Raw genomic sequence first — 21,046 nt, forward strand, 5'->3', positions numbered from 1 at the left:
GCACTTATGTGATTAAACAGTTATGAGAAAACACAGCCATGTTTATATCATTAGAAATATATTTTTCACAGCAACTACATGCTGCCAGTGCCAACAGCCATATTTCATTCATGCAGAATATATAAAAAAAGAAAATACTTTTCAACTTTCAACATTAATTTTCCACTTTGTTACAGAACAATTAGTGTTTGTTTTGGCACAATGTTAAGCCCGTACAGCTTTGTACTTCCATGCTGCAGATGCTGCCAGCTCAGGGCTGTTCCGACAATGAGTAGATCATTTCTACTGATCAGTGTGACCCAGTACAATGTAGCATTCTTAGGCTGGATTGTGCAACTAAGAAAGCGGCTCTGAGAGTTATTATAGCTTAGTCAGGGACCATAGAGGTGTGTGTGTTTATGTGTGAGAGAGAGAGAGGGGCAGTGGGAGTATGGTCTATGTGAGTGAAAGAGAGACAGAGAGTTGTGTAATCTGTCCATTTTGTGTCTCCTGTCCCCCTCCTCTCTCTCCCCCCTGGCCCCCTGGCTGCCAGGCGTCACACCAGTTTATAATAAGGACTCAAAAAAAGTTGTCGAGTGAACGGACTGAAAGAGAGAAAAAAAAAACACAGAACCCTTCCCACTCCTAAAATCACGGGGAGTGACTGTGACAGGAGGAAGGGGACAGAGAGAGAGAGAAGCTGAAGAAGCCCTTGCAGGACTTCATCACATTTCTTTCAGGACTGCTCGGACCGACACGGACCATAAACCGATCACTAAACCTGGACTGATATTCTATTGCGGTGATTAGTCGCGGAGTGAGGACTTCTGTAGGAGACTCTTGGAGGAGCATGCGGCTCGGTTTACTATTCAGGTACAACTTTGACTTTTACAGATGCAACCTGCTGCGTCTCAGTCCGCTTGTACACAACTCCACATGCTGGGGTTTGCATCCTCATTTGAGCGCGTTGAGAGGAATAACTTTGAATACGTTTTAAAAAAAAAAAGTTTGACTAAGTATGTTTTGTTGCGAGGTTTTGGCTTTTAAGCGCGACCTCTTGTTGCGCACTGGGCGATGTGCTTACAGGAATTTACCCGAAGGCTGGGTTAAAGTTAGATTATTTCTCCTCAGGGCAGATTTTATGTGAGCTTTCCCCGTTGATGCATATCTATTTCTCCCTCTCTCTTTCCCCTTGTCCCCGCGACTCTGAGTTTATTCTACAATGTGCCACTGTAGCGGCCAGGGAAACGTGGACACGGGTAGGGGGTCGTTACTTCGGCATGAGCGGCTCTGTTGTGCCGGACTGTGCAGGACCTTTGTCTGTGCTTTTTGGGGTAGTTATGCAGTCTGGGGTAGTAGAAGTTTCCAGAGACCACGGCGGTACACCACATTGGGAAGAAGGGACCAATTACTCTGCCTACATGTGGCCTGCGGACTGGTGATTGTGGTGATGGTTTGGTTCTCGTGGTGAGCGCTGAATTGTCCATTTTAGCGAGGCGATTAGTAGGCTATCATGTTCAGGCTGCTTTCTTGGCAAATGAATAGATGGTATTACACTTGTTTCCAGTACACTTGTCGCTGGTGTTTTATGGAGACTGTTGTGATAAACAGACACTAAATGTCTTTAAAACTGGAATGGAATGTCACCTTAAAATAAGGAAAGGCTTTAAAGAATCAATGTTAGGAGGAAAATTACCTTCTCACACGCACTGCAACATTTGGTCATGCAAAGTAGTTTATTTCCAGGTTAAGGCCACTGACTCAAAATTAAAGGAGACATTTCACATCACCACACACCATAAACCACATAGGCCTACTTTGAACATCAAATAAAAAGTAACTCACCGTTTAAGATGATTTTGGACGTTGTGACTCATTAAGTGTGGTTGGTGTGTGTGTGTGTGTGTGTGTGTGTGTGTGTGTGTGTGTGTGTGTGTGTGTGTGTGTGTGTGTGTGTGTGTGTGTGTGTGTGTGTGTGTGTGTGTGTGTGTGTGTGCGTGTGTGTGTGTGTGGAAACCCATTAGTTTGTTAGCGCCTCACAGGCTTCCCCAGATTGATTGAGATGTTTGTTTGTGAACATTGAAGGAAAAAATAAACTTTTGTTCACCCCCGCCAGGCCTCACGCCACCTGTAGTGGGAAAGAAAGAGGCATAATTGGTTGCTTAAGTGCAGTTAGGTCACTGGAACATATGATAGGGTGTTCAGTCAACAGGTTTCTGATTTTAAACTGAATGTACATTTGGAGTAAATGTGCAAGAAGTTGATGACCATTGGACAGAGAACAATGAAAGTCTCTATGAGGTCGCACAGCATATACCAACTTGACATTTAGGTCATGGAACAATTATGTCTTCTATATAAAGAACCTATTCACCCTATGGTGTTTGACATCCTGTACATTTGTCACCTTTTTTACCCTCCATCTTTCATCCCTGCAGGCTCTATGTGCTGTGGGGCTTTGTGGTGGTCACGACCTCCGTGACCAAGGCTGCCAAGAGAAAGGTGAGTCATTAGCTCAATTAAAGTAAGATCTACTGACAACAGCCTCATCATGGGGGGGGGGGGGACAATCAAAACAAAAATTCATAATTTGTCATGACATAAATCCTGATTGGTCCATATGTTCTTTGAGAGTGTAGGACGCTGCAAATGCTGAAACTTGCCGCAAAGCGATCATCTTCTTATTGGTGTTTTTTTGGCCGTTTTAATATATTGAATAGTAAAGAGGCAGACTGGAATTGGGGGAGAGAGATAGGGGCATGGGCGTAGGAAGCATCCTCAATGTGGGTAGGATAATTTGACAGGGGGTGTGGGTGGGTGGTGAAACTCACCTCAGGGGGTTCGGGGGCATGCTCCCCCGGAAGATTTTTTTTTTATATTAAATGCATCAATCTGGTGCACTTTGAGAGCAAAATTAGGGACTAAATCTATGGATACATCTCTCAACACCCTGCATGTGAAACAGAACTGTAAACAGATTTACTTTTTCTTTATGCATATTTTACAAATCACTCCCCTTTTAAACTGTATTTTTGTGTTACTGTCCTATAGTATGAGTTAGAATTATTTCATACCTGTTATTCTCTTATGTTTTATAACTATAATGATCATATAAAGCCAAGGTGTGCCTTGGAAATACTTATTTACATAAATGATTACCAAACCGTTTGAGACCCACTACTTAGACTAAAGTGAACTATCTAAACACTCAGAGAGTCCTTTACCTCACTGAGCTGTAGTTATCAGCCTCTCAGTCTGACAGGAGAGGACTCTCCCTCCACCTCTCAGAGAGTCCTTTACCTCACTGAGCTGTAGTTATCAGCCTCTCACGGCCCGTCCACACTACAGCTTCGACAGCTTCAAAAACAGTTTCCAACGCGTCTGCCCATTCACTTTGAATGGGGTGACGTCACTTTTCGCCGAACTGTATTGTGGGAAGCAGAGCGGAGCTTTCCTGGCGTTTCAGGCTGCAAACGTTTTTGAAGCTTCTCAAGCTTTCGGTGGAAGCGTCAGCCAATCAAATCATATGCCAGTACAAGCTCTAGCCAATCAAAACGCTGCTTGTGTGTCAGGGGCGGGAATTCATGTGATTGGTTGTTGGTCGAGCTTCAGACACGCCCAGCTCCAAGCTTTTTTTGAAGCTGGAGTGTGGACGGGCCGTCAGTCTGACAGGAGAGGACTCTCCCTCCACCTCTTTAATAACAGCGCCTTATATCCAGGTGCTAGTGGAGCACGCTTGTGGAGAACTGTTAGCGCCGGAGCCTCGCAGCGTGGAAACTGTGGCGCGCATAATTTTACAACTAAAGACACAGCTACACAAAAAACGCAGCATGTGTACGGCTCATGTGTACAGCTCAGAGAATCTGCCTTGATACAAAGTAGCAGTGAAAACATGGTACGGATTTTCATTGATTTGGGCATTCTCATAATAAGCAAGTGCAATGGATTTGATAATGAAGCACTGACACAGCGCTCTACAGAGAGTGGCGAGTGGATAGACCGATTCACGGACTTTCCGCATAGTAAAAGTGGGGGGGTCTAAACTAATTATTTGAAAAGGTGGGGGGGACTTGTCCCACCCTCATATAATGGCTGCGACGCCCATGGATAGGGGTGATACAGGCAAGATAGGCTGGAGACCACTGATGACGCATGAGCTTTAACAATTTGCTGCTCTCTTTCTCTTAGATAAATTGAAGACACAATCCATAGTCTTGTTTCTTGCAAAAAAGCCAAAGTCCAGCCGAAGCTAACCTAAGACTTTATCAGTTAGTCGATCAAGTTTGCAGGTGTTAAGTGTTTAAAATTCCCCCTTTGTGTCAGCATCCCTTCACAGCTGAGAGAGAAAACAACTTTAGAAGAAAACCTCTTGATTTGACTCAGACTGCTGAATCAACATATCAGTTTCTGAACTTTGGAATGTTGGTCATAGATCTTTTCACGAGTAAACAAGCTTGAAGCATTTTTCTGATAATCTGTTTGAGTTGCTAAATAGTTTATTGAGTGCATTGTTTTTTTAATTAATATTGGCTATTTACAAACATGTGAAATACGTTTCTAGTAGTTTGTAATTATCATCTGAATCCTCAACTCTTTCAGATTTTACTGAGCTTTATAGTGTTTCATATTGTTTAGCTGTCTGACCACAGCTTTACTGTGTGGTTCACTAACAGCGCTGTGTTAGGCCGCGGCGGGCTGATTGAAAAAACTCAGTTCTCTTTACGCCCAGCACAAAACAGCAGACACAGTTTGTGAGTAACTTGTGAAAAAGTGGAGCATTTAGCAGCTCCAGATATTCCCCTCAGGAGTTAGGGTTAGGGTAGACCAAAACCGAGCTAAAAGAGAGTGAATAACAGACTGACATGAACTAGGTGTCCATAATCGTTACTCCAAATGAATGATAGTGTTGGTGCTTGGCTGTAGGAATGTGTAGATACAAAAAACTGAGGTTTGTGAAAGAAAAACTCATGATAAGGTGATGATATATTAATATAGTTAACAATTCGTTTGAGCTGCCCCCAAGTGGAGACAATTATGTTGCTGCACTGATAGTAACAGTTGACCCTGTTGCAGCCAAAACAATCCGACAATAAAGTTCTTCCTAATACAGAAAAAAAGAGTGGATTTGTCTTCCATTGGAAACAAGTCAAATGCTCCTTCACTGCCAGTATGGTGTGAAGGAATGTTGACATCATAAAAAAGAGCTTATTGTACATATGGACATGTAAGTATTGGCTTATGAGAGAATTTAAAACAGACCATATAAAGGGGCCCACTGCTGGAGAGAGCCCACAGTAGTACAATATTTATTTTAAAACATGTAATAACAGAGGGGGCAGAATCACAGCCCCTCTGCTGTCTGCAGGCGGTACAGTGTGACAGGAGTTGAACCAGGAGTTGAACCAGGAGTTGAACCAGTAGCTGCAGAGGTCAGCGGCGGCTGCTGCAGGGTCACTGCACGGAGCTCATTAATGGTCCCAGTTATGTGGCAGCTGTGTGTTTGATGTCACTCATTACAACAAACCACACCTCCTCTCCAGAAACACACACACACAATTGAGACACACATACACAGAGTCATTAGGCCTGTCTGCGTCACCCCCCCTTATCTCTCTCACCCCTTTTTCTCCCACACTCCTGCCAGTTTATATCAGATCTTTTCATCTGGAGAAAACAATATTGGTGTACCAAAAAACAAGAGTGGCCTCCTACACCTGCCCCCTCTCTCCACAAACAGTTTGTACAGTATGTTTACTTGCATATTCCTGCCCTTGTACACAAATATGTACACACTTAAAGAGAGAGAGGAGGGAGAAGTGGAGGGCAGATTTGTGTTTTGGTTTCTTTCTGAATGGAAACTTTTGTTCAGCTCTCACATTTGCCAGGCCAGTGATTCAGTTATGAAATGAGAGCAGAAACATTTATCCCCGCCACAGAGGGAGAGATCAAAGCCTGCCCTGGCACCCTTGTAAATGCACTCACACATATGATACATATAAATACAAATACATGAATAAGCACATCAGCCCCGTTTTTGTCGTTTCTACAGTGCATGCATATGACACTAGCTCCTATAAATGTATAAGCTGCTGGCAGGTGACTGAGGCTGAGGATTTATATTTTGGCCTCAGAGGAAGGAAACTCACGAGACTCAGCTCATCAGCGGACTTACAGTAGTTCCTGTGAAGAAATAAGTCCCTCCAGAAATGTTTGATTTTGCAATGGCAACGTTAAGTACTTCTTTAAAATATTGCCAAGGCTTGCAGTTTAACATTTTTACAGAAGAGTTTAGTTACAGTCAGTTGTGGAGCACCAGCCAAACTTATTTTGGCTGGCTTATGTGTTCATTCAGCCCTAACATTTTTAAAGGGTACAAACGTACGAATGAGTACAGATCATTTTTTACTCAATTCAGCAGAGATGTTTATATACAACCCAGTCTCACGGCATTTCGTGTTCACCAACACGATTTTTAATCTATTGATTCGTGTTCACCAACACGATTTGCCCCTTTTTTTCGTGTTGCACAGCACAATTTTAAAAGCAATGTATTTCTACTGCCTGCAGCACGTCTTTTTCTCCGGTCGGGTCGAGGAAGACCGGAAGCTGTGTGGTTCATAAAAACATGTTCTTACTCAATATCAAGCCACAGTTATTGCTTTTATTTGAAATCGTATAATTTTGGACTTTTGTTGCCGTCTGTGAGGAAAATAAATGGGGCTCAGAGCCTTAGGATACTGAAATCTGTATTTTTAAATATTTTTTTCCTTCTAATTCGATATTCTTTTCAAAATAACACACTGTTATTTACTCACCAATAACACACAATTATCCTTGCTTTTATTTATTGGTTTAATTCCATAATCTCTGGCTTTTTTGGAGTCCGTCAGGAACTGAATTTCAAAATAAAAATAACCGGAAACAGACGTAGGCCTATAAGGGACATTTCGAGCATCATTGCGATTGTCAACATTTCTGAGTTTAGGATGGCCGAAGACACTACACTACCCATAATCCCCAGCTATCGTTTAGGACTACAGTCCCCGTAAGGTTACGCAGAGCGTCAAACAGCTGTGTGAAATGGAACGAAACCACGCCAGACTATCCAAAACTGGAATCGAACGTCCCCCCAGAACTACACATGCTGGCTATTGTGTTTCGCAAAATGTTCTATGGGACGTCTCTACTGAACGTTTTCGTTTTTCCCACAATTAGAAGTTGCCAGTATTAAACACATTGGTGTTATCAAATGTAAAACATATAATTAATAAATGGGGGGAAATCGCTTGTGTCCATAATGCGCAGCATTAATACCCACATGACAGCTCATTGTTACTTTGTAATTCTACTCCACTACAATTCAGAGGTTAACCTGGTATTTTTACTCCACTGCATTTATTTGAGTTACTTTGCAGATTCTGATTAATTATGTGAAATATAAACAACCCTTAAATCAGACTTTAGTTACACCTGAGTAAAATTCAGGTAAGGTGATTGTCAAGTGCCAACAATCAGGAGAGATATTTGATAGTTGGTGCTTGAGAAGACTAAACATGTATCTGCAATTGACATGAATGGAAACGAGTAATAAAGTATATTCATTACTCGTTATTCTCTACTAATAGTTAATTAAAGACTGTATATTATGGCTATTTTTCACATCCCTTTCAAGATTTTCAAAGGTGTATTGACATATCATATACACAACTACGGTGTAGTTATGCAATGAATGAAACACTTGGGTCACAGGTTCCTCAACAGTGCATTACAAGACATCTATCAATATGTGTGTACCTCCACCATTAAACTGTCATATTCTGCACATTTCTTATTCTATCTACATACATAAGAGTATCATTCATATGTATAATATCAGTTAAAATAAGTGCTTCAACATAGTTAACATTGCAGGAAAGCAATATATTAGACGTTAAGTACTCTGTCAGGCTTAATATTTATCTGTAGATAGATACCCCCAAAGTTTTTTTCTTATTTAAAAGAAGACCTTAATCTGTTATTTAATGTTTAAATAAAGGTTAATTCGTTTTTCTGTTTTGCACCTCCTCCTATTAATATATTTGTACATTCTGCACTAAACTGTTTTATTGTAGAGATCACTTATAGTATCTTCTTGATTTTTTATATTCTATATTTATACTTTCCCCCTATGAAAGTATGTACTCTTAATATTTTTTTAATCAAATAAAACACAATAATTCAATAACGTGCTTTAACCACTAGGCGGTGCACACAAGGTACACACAGCCATAATAACTTTGTATTATTAGTGTAGGACACTTTTGTTTTCGTACAACATCTGAAGATGTGTAGTTTTATGCATGCTTTCACATAATTTTACAGCATATTGCTATACTATTTCAGACTCAGTATTTACATTCTTACATTCAAAGAAAATCAGTAATATCTTTAAAAACTACAGTCCTTTTATATCAGCTGTGCACCGTTATGGTGTAAATATAACCTATCTGTGAATTAGATCAAATGTAAAAGTCAGCCGAATTAGTGTTGATACTGCAAGGAGACGTATTGTGTGAAGAGAAATTGAAGATGTTGTTTAATTGTTGAATATATTTATGATCCACGTCAAGTATTCAGTTTCGGCGGCATTTTCTCAGTTTTTCCAAAGGTCTTCTCATCAGGGCTCTATAAATAAAGAACTACGGCAGATCTGTAATATACAATGCAGCCGAACCGTGTATTACAATGCCGTTATGTGATGACTTTCAAAGAGAAAAGCAAGAGTGCTCGGAATTAAGTATTATTTTATTCTTTTAAAATGTTTTCCGGATTTCATATCATATAAACACCAAATCCCAGCATGCATTGCGGCTAAAACAACGAGCTTAAAACCATAGCTGAGGATCCTGGGTAATCGCTCGAAATGCCTACGTCTGTTTCCGGTTATTTTTATTTTGAAATTCAGTTCCTGAAGGACGCCAAAAAAGCCAGAGATTATGGAATTAAACCAATAAATAAAAGCAAGGATAATTGTGTGTTATTGGTGAGTAAATAACAGTGTGTTATTTTGAAAAGAATAACAGATTAGAAGGAAAAAAAGATTTTAAAAATACAGATTTCAGTATTCTGAGGCTCTGAGCCCCATTTATTTTCCTCACAGACGGCAACAAAAGTCCGAAATTATACGATTTCAAATAAAAGCAATAACTGTGGCTTGATATTGAGTAAGAACATGTTTTTATGAACCACACAGCTTCCGGTCTTCCTCGACCCGACCGGAGAAAAAGACGTGCTGCAGGCAGTAGAAATACATTACTTTTAAAATCGTGTTGTGCAACACGAAAAAAGGGGAAAATCGTGTTGGTGAACACGAATCAATAGATTAAAAATCGTGTTGGTGAACACGAAATGCCGTGAGACTGGGTTGTTATATAACAGTGAACCTTTGGTCATTGGTCAAGTGACATCACTAAAACCAAATTTGTATTTCAGTCATTTGCAAGCAAATAGCTACATATTTTCTATTTCCTACTTCTTAATAAGATATTTTTCTATTACATATGATTTATTCAGTATCTGAATTAATGTCGAATTGTACTTTTGTTTGAACAAAGCAAGACACTGATTATAATTAACCTTTGAATAAAAAAACAAATGTCTGAATTATAAATTGTGTGTGTGTGTGTGTGTGTTTCTCAGGTGGCTGGCAGACAGTCTCGACAGGTGTTTGAGGCGGAGCCTGTGGAGGGGGTGTGGTCTGACTGGGAGGAGTGGTCTGGCTGCTCTCAAACCTGCGGGGTGGGCGCCTCCCAGAGGAGCAGGACGTGTTTACCTCCTCCACCTCAACACACCCCTCCCCTCTCCCACTCTCCACCTAACTGGGCAGGATATTTGCCCGGGGGCCTCGGGGGTCCGGTCCTCTCACCTGTGCGCCCCTACTACCCTCCTCATTACCCCGGGCAACGACAGCCTTATCACTCCCCGTCGATCTCCACCAATCAAAACCCAGGACTGTCTCTGTATCGGAATACTAACGGAGCAGGAGCAGGAGGAGGAGGAGGAGGAGCAGGAGCAGGAGGAGGAGGAGGAGGAGGAGGAGGAGGGGAGGAGGAGGAGGAGGAGGAGGAGGAGGATGGAAGAGGAGAGGATTAAGGAGGAAGAGTCTTCTGGAACTCGCTTTTTTTACCTTATTTTTGGGAGGAGGAGGGGGGAGCTCCTGTTACTGGGAGAGGCAAATCCAAACCCTCCTTTTTACCAGCCGGAATTCAACCCAAACAATCAAGACCATGTGTCAGTTTACCGATCGCCGTACCACGCTCCATCACAGGGCTACAACCAACCAGCACGCACCATCAGGAGACCGACCAATCCCGGAGCAGCGAGGGCTGTAGGGAGCAGAAGGTCTGTCTCTGCCAATCGGGAGGGTTTAACCTCAAGGAGGTGAGTGAGACATCACAGATATAATAATTGTTCAACTTTAAAATGTCTTACATATATATTAATATATTAATATATTGTGATCATAATTAAATGTCTGGGAGAAAATGTCAATATTGAATATCCAGTGTTTTAACTCCAGTTTCAGTCGGCCTCAAGAATCATTTTCAAACTTTTCTTATACTTTGTTTAGTATTGTTTTAAGGTTTAAAGGTTAATGGTCAGTGGATAATAGAAAAATGCTGATTCAATAAATTTTCCAGTGAACAGAAACTTTCACATGTGCTTTGCTAAGTTTGTCTTTTCCAGGAAACTGACTACAGCACACAGGAAGTGAGATTTGCCTTGCTGGCAATAAAAGTAACAATGACCTTGTTGAAAACCTGTAATCTCTGGAAAATGTTACAGATCGTTGACATATAAACAAACACCAAAATATAATATTCCAGATATAAATAAAATCCTCAGAGGACCATTTCAAGCAAATGCTCAGGATTCATTCTGGGGCCATTAGTTAAAGTGATGACATTGCTTAGGCATTAGAGAGAGTTGTTTTTGAGTGGTGGGAGTTGGAGTTATGCCCATAACTGGTATCTGCTGTGTTATTACATCATTAGTTCTGTCACACCACCAGGCACTGCGTTGCTCTGCCCGCTGGCTAATGTCAGACATGATTTCTGATGTTGTACAGCTAACATGAACTGTATCTCAAATGTATCCTGGTTTTCAGTTTCCCTATCTCTGCCACTGCCTCCTGTTCTTTCTGTACATCTCTTTAAACTTCCTCTTTCTTCTTATTCTTCATTGTTTTGTTATTCTTTTCGACTCGCAGATCGTCTGCCATCCGTCCAGGTCAATTTGGGTACGGCAGGGTCCCGTTCTCTCTTCCTCTGCATCGCCAAAACCGGCAGGCTCGTCACACTGTTAACGGCACCGATGCTGAAACAGCTGGACTCAATGAAGACGATGCAGAAAATAACAAGAAAGAGGAAGAGGAGACTGGGAGTGATGGAGAAGATAGACAGGCGGCTAGGCATCAGGAGGCGCTTGCTGCTGCTGAGGAACTTCCCACAAAGACCACAACAATTGGTCAACCCCACCACCACGTTAACAGACCCCCACAAACCAACACAGAGCACAGGAGGGCAAGAGTCCCACCCCCTCACCCCTTTCTCGCTCTCATCAACCATCTCTGCTTCCCAATCGCCACCGCTTTTGACTGGCACTCCGTCACCGCTCCTCCTCCTCCCATCCCTCCTCTCTCCCGCCCAAATTCCCCTGCCGTCACCCCACCTTTTTCCCCCCCTCTCCATCGCTCCAGCCTCCATTCACAGAGACAGGGAGCTCCACCCAGGCTTCGCACCCACAGGCGACATCTACCCACTGCAGCACCCCCACATCCCCACACATGGGGGGGGGAATCGGGCAGGGATGGAGGAAGAGGAGCTCAGGTGTATAGGTGCTCTGGACCGGAGAAGGAGTACCGCAGGTGCTTCTCCCAGGTAAGATCTCTCCCCCGCCCCTGACCTCAGAAATCAGATATCTCACTTATTTCATACCCTTTTATTAATCTCGTTCATAGCAGCTCCCCAGTGCGTATCCCCTGAGCCCCTCTACTTTATTCATCTTCCAGTTATGCGTGATTTATATGCATGCCGTGTGTTGAAGGGAGCAGTTAGGCGGACGGTAACCGAGGAGTTGAAGGTCAGCAGAGTGTATTTGATAGGTAGATCATTCCCCAGCTCCAACACTAGCCGGTTGTCTTTGAGCATTCGGTTGGAAACTGACTGCAACTGCTCCAAGGCATGTGTGTGTATTCCGGGTCACTACCAGGCTACACACCTCCGTTGTGAAGCTATACACATGTCTTTTCAACTGATATCACATGCGTGTGAGTATAACTTTGGGCCAAAATCTGCGTCCTAGTGTGCACAAAAGTGTGTCCGTGCAAATCATCGTAATGTCCTGTTTGGCTCGGGCCTGCAGGGATGATTGGGGTTGCGACCTTCTCCATACCTCTCAGTGCGAGCATTATCAGTAGAAACGTGTGCGTACGTGCTGGAAACCCAGACAGGTCGGGCATGTCAGACGGGCCAACTCATCCTCAACACTCAGGTGATAAACGCAGGTTGACCTCGCAGTTACTCAAGTTTCACTGAGACAGGAATGCCATGCTTGATTTCACTCAATTAAATGAGATTGAGAGTGAATATCATAGATAAAGAGTTTTTAGTGATCACGTTTGACCTTGAGATCTATTGAATGTCCTATATTCATATATTGTTATATTGTGAATCTATTATGGTGGAATATTGAAAAGCATAGAAAACGGAACTTTTTTAGAAGCACATCCTGACACTATATCTCAAATCAGCTGCTCGCACTTGAATACCGTTCACATTTTCCACTTTTTTGCTAAAGCTGCTTCAAATTAACATCAGGCTCTCATAAGAACATCAATCAATTCTTCCCAGAGAGAGCAACAACATTTTTTTTATGAGCAAGTACAACAATGTTACAACTGCTACTGGAGCATTTTCCTTGGTCAATTATAAGTTGTTGTAGTGAGGCTAAGTGTCCTTCACTTAGAGTCTGCATGGATCTGATTCTTTTGATGTTTATGGGCAGCTTACATTGATCCCTTCTGTTTGTGTTTGATAGCCAGCTAGTTGCCGGCTTCAGCTCAATACAAATGTAGCTAACTTGACACTGGAACTGAATTTATTATGAAGACAAAATCATTGTACACCTGCATTCAATCAACATGTTTATGTTAACATACTTCAGGTATCAAAAAAGTATTGTTTGGTATTAGGAGCGGGGATAAAAAGAGGTATCAATACCAAGACTTATGTAACAATAGGAAAACTAAATAATGTGAGAGATCTCTGGGCTTCCCAAAATGCTACTTAAAAATTCAGCGGTGGGAAAGTGTCACTCCGCCTTGAGTTTCATAAAAATCGATAAACCATGTGAGATATCGCTTGTGAGTGATGGAGGGACGACGGATGAAATAAACCGCAGAAAACTGATCCATCGCATTTTTAATATTCGATAAAAAATACTCAGAGGGACATTTGACCAAGTCATTTGATTCCCATGGACCACTTATAGCAGGTCTGTCTTGAGTGACAGCTTAGGAGGAGATGATAAGATTGAAGTTAAATACCACACACACACTACGCTCTCGTTTCCTACTCTCATGCTATTTCCACAACTGGCTCTCATGGATGGGAAGTAGACACTTGAATTTGGGGCCAGGTTGGCACTGGTGGCCTCTTGACTTTCCTCTCTTTAGATAATTTGGCAGGCTTTCTTGCCCTCTTTTATCCCTCTTTTTTTCTTCCTCTTTGTCTCTGCAGGGCTCTGTGTGATAGTCTCCATGTTAAAAGAGATTTAGTAGCTGGCATTATACTCGCCCTGCGTGTGCCAGCACCGCTAATAGCAGTCCTATGACGGCTCAGCCTGACTCATTACATATTTACCCAACTGCTTTAGCCTTGTTTGCTCCTGCAGGCTCCACATTTGTATATGTCCTTTTCATTGTTTAAATGTAGGTTTTAGTGCTGATGAATGCGGGACTTTGTCCAGGCATGTATGTACCGTATATATTTGTGAGTGTGTGTGTGTGTGTGAGATTGAGCCAGACTGAGTGTGACACATCCCATTATCTATTAGGTGTGTTTGTCATAACACACAGCGCCTGAGGCCCAGCACAAGTGCGATTGGCTGTGTGTATGTGTGTTTTTACTGTTGCATAGAAGCAAGAGGGGAACCAAGAGAGGGACAGAGGAAACGAGGAGGGCAAAAGGGGAAGATTGTGTGTGTGTTGGTGTGAAGGAAGTGACGCAGTTAAGTAGTAGTGAAAGAGAGCACTGTTTTTAGAAAATCTACACTGTAGTGAGAGGACAAGCTTAAGGGTGAGAGAAAAGGTGAGGAGGCAAAGAAGAAATGGAGATGAAGGCTGGTGAGGATGAGTGTGTGGGAGGCGAGTTTGTGTCATAGGATTCAGGGGAAAGGGTGGTTGTGTGAGAGAGAGAGAGAGAGAGAGAGAGAGAGAGAGAGAGAGAGAGAGAGAGAGAGAGAGAGAGAGAGAGAGCAGAGTGTAACAAGAGGAGAAGTTATTCTGTCAGAGGGAGAGGGGTGAAAAGGTGGAATATGAGAAGAAGCTGGCTGAAAAAAAAGTGAAGAAACACAGCAGCTCATAACACATATTTCTTCTTCTTCTTTCTTAAGTTTTTGATTTGGTTGATTCTTTAAGCATTCCCTCTTGCCTTGACTCCTCTTCCTGTACTCCTCAGAGTAAATATTTTGCCAGAAATCACTAACAGTGCGTTCTTCGGTGACAGCAAATGAGGCGAGATCAGAAGCATGTGGATTAAGAAATATGTAGGTAGCCGTTCACCACATGACCTAAGATCGATTCCAGTAAACACAAGGATGTCATTTCCAATGGGAATGGGGGAGAGGGGTCTCTGTGTCTTTTCAACATGTTGATCTGTTCACACGCTGCTGCAGGTGCTGCTACTCAAGGCTGAAAAAGCACTTATATAAGCCTTGTTGTAAACTTGAAATATGACACTATCTGTCATAAAGGACACGGTCTCCATCAGGGAAACTGAATTTGGTAAGTGCAAGATCAACGACTCCATAATCATTTGTTATTTTAAGACATATTCAAATGAATTTATAAAGTTCACATATTGTTGAAGAACATCTGACTTTATTGTTCCTTGTCCTTCACTCTTTAGTAGATATTAGTAATAATGTACCTTAAAAAACACATAATACTTGAAACACACATAAAACTCTGATATATTTCGCTCGCCGATACCTGAGTTTGTGTTGCCGTGGTTTCGGGCGGCTGCAGCGAGATTCAGATGATCTAATCACAGTCTGTCATTAAACAGGCGGTATTACACAGGAAATGTATGATTATGACTCTCAGCAGAGCAACACTCGTCAGCTCTAATGACTGGGTGCAGATCCTGCCACGCTTGCTGTTGTTTTCATGAAGTGCCGAACACTCACCAGATGTTTTGGTTTTCGGGACCCGAGCACACACACAAACAAACCCACACTCAATCACCTCGATTCATTTAGACTGCTCTGTTCTGCTTTTGCTTCATTACTTTAACAAGCTAAATTACCTGCTTCTGTACAAGAAACAGGTACCTGTGCTTGTTAAACTCTGTTTATATCGGCTCCTGGGTGCGAGAGTTTCCCTTTCTTTCATGTTTCGTTTTTTTCCCCAGTTCTGCCTTTCCTCTCACTCACCCCATCTGTCATTTCTTAATTCTCTCTTTCATTTAAAACTGTAATCTTTCCCTCAAAGAAAAAAGTAGCTTACTTGTATTTAAATCAGATAAGGAGAAGACAAGAAAGGGATAAGTGTTAGTTTCCAAGAATGTCTTAACTTTTCATCTATCCATGAAAGACTCTTTTATATTGAAAAACGTTCCTCTTTTTTGTCTGGTCACGATAATCAGCATTAACACTCAGTACAAGATGAAGAACAGTAGACAGCATACAATCAAGATATGCTACAGAATCAAATATTTCTCATAAAACCAAAGATTGTATACACGAAACAACCAAATATCCGGCAGACAAAGGTCAGATCACACAGTTCCTGCAGCAATTATTGAAATCAATCCAACTTGTGCAATTTTAGATCCAATTTCTGAAGGTTCCTGGCAGAGGAAGCATCATTACTGTCTACACTAAAAGCTCTTTTACATAGTTGAGTGCCAAACTTTGGAAACTGTCATAAAAAACCAACCTTGGAACTAAGATCAAAGCTGTCCACACTTTCTACTGCTCTCTCTCACGCCCATGTGCTATTATGAAAATACGTGTTATATCAAGAGTTATCACCTAACTGGTGTGTTTAATAAGATGTGGCTTTCTAGATTTGCTGCATGGAAAGTGGAACACGGAGGGATTGTCATTTTCAGTGCTTTGGAGCAGAGTTCTGGTTTTATTTGTTGAATTTGTGGTTTTGATGTTTATCTTGAGTTTTTCTTTTCTTCTCTTGTTCTTATATTTGGCGAGAACATGTAAGTTGTTTTGAGGCTCAAACTCAAATTTCTCCTGAGAATAACAGCCACTGTTCTTGCTGTTGGTCCCGCGCAGCACGGGCCTCCTTCTCTGTTGATGGATGAGCAGTGTTTCCTCCGGGGGACTCAAGACTTTACCCCCTCAGGGTCAAGGCTGAGCGCTGGGTGGTGCCCCTCAAAGCGCCGGGAAAAATGGCCTTGGTCACAAGATTATCTGGAGAATGTTAATCACTGAGGACAAACACTTACACATACACACACATATGATCATTTGTCATGGATTTGTATGCATGCATACAGTGATTAGTCTTGGCGTGTGGAGTGTGTTGATGTATGTGTGCAGGGGCCAGCGGTCACTTGTTCTGTCTGTGTAGTCGCAGTAATTCTTGAGGAATGACCGGCCAGCCTTAACCTGTATGTGGTACTGAGGCTATATCTGGCCAGCTGTGCAGGTAGAGACTTGCATGGAGAATGACGACGTGTCACCTGGGCTTTCCCTAAGGAAACACACATGTGGTGAAAGGTTCTCTCCTTCCTCATAATCTGGTTCGCCTGAAAACCCATTAGTCTTGCCTGGCTTGATGTTTGGGTTTCACATAAGAGTGCTATGTGTGCCCAGGATTGGCTTGTAGGTGTTTATACGGTATGTGGTGTGTGTGTGTGTGTGTGTGTGTGTGTGTGTGTGTGTGTGTGTGTGTGTGTGTGTGTGTGTGTGTGTGTGTGCACAGAACAAAGCTTTCACTCTACCCCCCTCTTCTGCTTCACGTGCGCTTATATTGCCAACAGACGTTTTCCTCCTGCCCCCACCCTGGTAGTTAAACACATCTGTAACTTTCACTGCTCCAGTACCAAAACACTGACTGTCTCTCAGCTGCATTCACTTTCACTTCACCTGTTCTCGGCTGCTATCCTTCTTTCACTATGTCACACAGTAGCAGCCAGATTTTCTATTTTTCGTTTCATGCTTTCTTTCATGTTAACTTATAAATCAAGAAGCCTCTCAGTGACTTTAAGTTACTTTGATTGTATTTAAAGAAAGGGTAACACTTTATATTAAGGTACACAAATTAACCATCAACTAGTTGTTAATTAACATGCATATTAGCAGTATATTGGCTCTTTATTAGTCATTATAAAATACTTATTAATGCCTTATTCTGCATGACCATATTCTACAAGTAATAAGCCATTACTTGAGAGTTTTTCCTCAATAACCCTCTAATTAGTGCTTATTTATTGCAAGTAAGGACGTTGTTGTACATGAGTTTTGGTCTTAATATGCTCCGCTCAATAATGGGCTTAATAAGGCAGTAGTACCACAAGAATAGTTATTCTCCCATAATAACACTTAACAAATATGATCTCTTCTTATGTAACAAGACATGAAACTATAAGTGTTAATTGTGTCTAAATAACTCAAAATTAGGTATGTATATCTAAGAATATGTTCCCTATTTTAAAGTGAAGTCTTGTTCATAACCAATAAGCTAGTAGTTTGACTCTAATTAGGTATTTATATCTAAGAATATGTTCCCTATTTTAAAGTGAAGTCTTGTTCATAACCAATAAGCTAGTAGTTTGACTCTAATTAGGTATGTATATCTAAGAATATGTTCCCTATTTTAAAGTGAAGTCTTGTTCATAACCAATAAGCTATCAGTTTGACTCTACCTGAACAGGTTCCCTATTCTAAAGTTGCCTCCTCTTCACACTTTGTAAATACATTATAGCACACAACTACTGAAGTAGGCACATGTTGAAATATCTGTTTTTCTTATTGAACCACTAAAGAGAGGTTCAGACACATACCAGAACACATATGCAGCCTGTACTTTTTAATAAAACAGATTTTTTTTAACAGAGTTTAACTATACACAAATAAGTTACAAGGCACAGGCACTCAATGATCTCATACATGCAAGTGTAACATACACAGATTAACACATAGGACCGCTAAGTGTAAACAAGGTAAATATATCTAATACTAGCTGTGCAATAAGCATGTGTACAGGCTAGTATGGCTAACGCTAGCATGTATGCTAACGCTACCGTGTATGCTAACGCTAGCGCGAATGCTAACGCAAATGCTAGCGCGAATGCTAACGCATTTTCTCAGTGTTTAAACCGTTTAAACATCTCCAAATGTCATCACATAAACACAATACATGTTACTAATCCTTACTGTGTAAGTGTAAGGATTACTACACTTACAGTCATTGCTTTCTGAAGGACCGTTTACTCTTCAGGTTGCATAGGGAAAATTAGTAGCAGTCTACTCATGGATGTCTACTGCCATGCTATTCAGTTCACTTTCTCCTACTTCCTGTTCCCGGTTTCCTGTCTAACCTTCAGTACACATTTTACAAATATATAAATGTGCAAATATGAAACATAGAGGTCAATATCACCTTGCTATTGGTAGCTGAACTGTCAATAGCCTACCCCAAAACATATTCTTAGATATAAATACCTAATTTTGAATTACTTAGACACCATTAACACTTACAGTTTCATGTCTTGTTACATAAGAATATCATATTTGTTAAGTGTTATTATGGTAGAATTACTTGTGGTACTACTGCCTTATTAGGCCCATATTGAGCAGAGCATATTAAGACCAAAACTCATGTAACAACTTCCTTACTTGCAATAAATAAGCACTAATTAGAGGGTTATTGAGGAAAAACTCTCAACTAATGGTTTATTACTTGTAGAATATGGTCATGCAGAATAAGGTATTAATAAGTGTTTTATAATGACTAACAAAGAGCCAATATACTGCTAATATCCATGTTAATTAACAACTAGTTGATGGTTAATTTGTGTACCTTAATATACAGTGTTACCAAAGAAAGAGTTGTGAGTGAGTGAGTAATTTCAGTTAAGGAAATCACTGGGTCTTAGTTTACTAGTTTAAGCCAGTTTTCCTTTACAATGAGGGATTATAACCAACATTTTTTTGTGCTCACTTTAAATGGTTTAGTGTAATCTGGCTAAGCTTTTGTCTTATTTACATCCCGTCTGATTGTCCGACTACTCGTGCTTTTCGCTCTTGTCATACTTCACCAATGCCGAAACAAGAGTGAACTCTTAACTCTAACAGCCAGATTACAAATGAGCAAAACAATCTAATTTATGTCTGGAGCTAAAACAGAAAAGTTAAGAAACATTACCGACATGCGAGTCCTGCTTCTGGCACTTTACAGGTTTTTGATATTTTATGCTTTGTGTGCTGCATTTCAGCAATTACCAAGATTGTTGGTTTATTGATTAAAAAACTAAAAACTTTGCTGTCCTAGTGACTCAGTGGTTAACTCTGATTCAGATTTCAGTCAGGGATTTTTGTGTTACATCTCCCTTTCCTCATTTCCTGTCTATATCTCTTGTGACAGACACTCGCACAGGAATAAAGGCTTATGGCCAAAAATATTGTCATACTGAATCCAAAAGGATATTTCAAATTCTTAGAAATGTGCCAGTGTTATCTAGGCGTACTTACAGTCCTTTTAGTTGATTAAACTAAAACTCAATAAACTGACTTGAGGCATGTAACCAAATATTTGAAAAACTTTTTCTAATGGTTGAATTGTTTTTGTGGTTTGAATGTTTTGATATTAACCACAGGCCCAGACGCATTCTCAAAGCCTCTCCCTCACCACACACCACCTTTAAGTATGTTACTTCTTTGAAAGCCATCACTTTCTTTTCTCTCCCCTCTTTGGCCCATTCAGAAACGTCTCTCTCCCCCCTAGTACCCCTCCTGTTATCACTTCTGTTCGCCCCCCTTGGTGGTTATGGGGAGACCCCTTAACCCTGCTCTCATAGTAAACGAAGAACACCAAAGTATACGAGTCCTTACAATAACACACAAATTCTCCTGCAGAACCATGAAACACCAGTTTTTACTCTCACTTTACCTCCCCTCCCTCCTTTCAGTCCATTAGCCTCCTGATGTTTTTACACACACTAAACTTTCTTTTGGGAGAAGAATCCACTCGCCCTGTAACGCTCATACAATCACCAACGCATGAATGCACACTCTTGACTTTTACTTGCATTCTCTCTTTTCATTTTACATTCCTATTTTTGCCTTGTCTGCAAGCTCTTTCTATTTTAACTGTACTGCAACATCCCATAGCTGCACACAGGCACAAAAGTCCCTCTGTGTGTGTGTGTGTGTGTGTGTGTGTGTGTGTGTGTGTGTGTGTGTGGTGTGTGTGTGTGTGTGTGTGTGTTGTGTGTGTTGTGTGTGTGTGTGTGTGTGTGTGTGTGTGTGTGTGTGTGTGTGTGTTGTCCACTCATTGTTTATACTGGTGAACACACACACATATGCACAGATACAAAGAAACCATCTAGTTAGAAAAGAGGCCCAACATGTTTATGTCCTGCAGAAATATTTACAACCATTAGAGATAGCATTCTACACACATCTGGGCAGATTTACAATGTTACTTGGAAACATCAGGTCCCCTACGTACACTGACACTCAAGCGCCCACCGGCATACCTAATCAGTATATTCAGGGGACTTTGCTAAAACACACGCCTTTGTATAAGAGACTATATTGTTCATGAATAACACAAATATAAGTC

At 41.2% G+C, this 21,046-nt stretch overlaps 1 protein-coding gene across 1 annotated transcript in view; it reads left to right on the forward strand.

Moving 5' to 3' along the window:
* Positions 1–398: 398 nt before the first annotated feature.
* Positions 399–21,046, forward strand: part of adamtsl4 (ADAMTS-like 4) — a 39,506-nt gene continuing 18,858 nt past the window's right edge. The window contains 7 exon segments of the mRNA XM_034208029.1: positions 399–852; positions 2,418–2,481; positions 9,658–10,023; positions 10,172–10,398; positions 11,228–11,717; positions 11,719–11,803; positions 11,806–11,897. Of these exon segments, the coding sequence (XP_034063920.1) occupies positions 830–852; positions 2,418–2,481; positions 9,658–10,023; positions 10,172–10,398; positions 11,228–11,717; positions 11,719–11,803; positions 11,806–11,897 (1,347 nt within the window). The 5' untranslated portion in view covers positions 399–829.

The sequence above is a fragment of the Gymnodraco acuticeps genome, unplaced genomic scaffold (genome assembly GCF_902827175.1).
Source record: "Gymnodraco acuticeps unplaced genomic scaffold, fGymAcu1.1, whole genome shotgun sequence".
NCBI lineage: Eukaryota > Metazoa > Chordata > Actinopteri > Perciformes > Bathydraconidae > Gymnodraco > Gymnodraco acuticeps.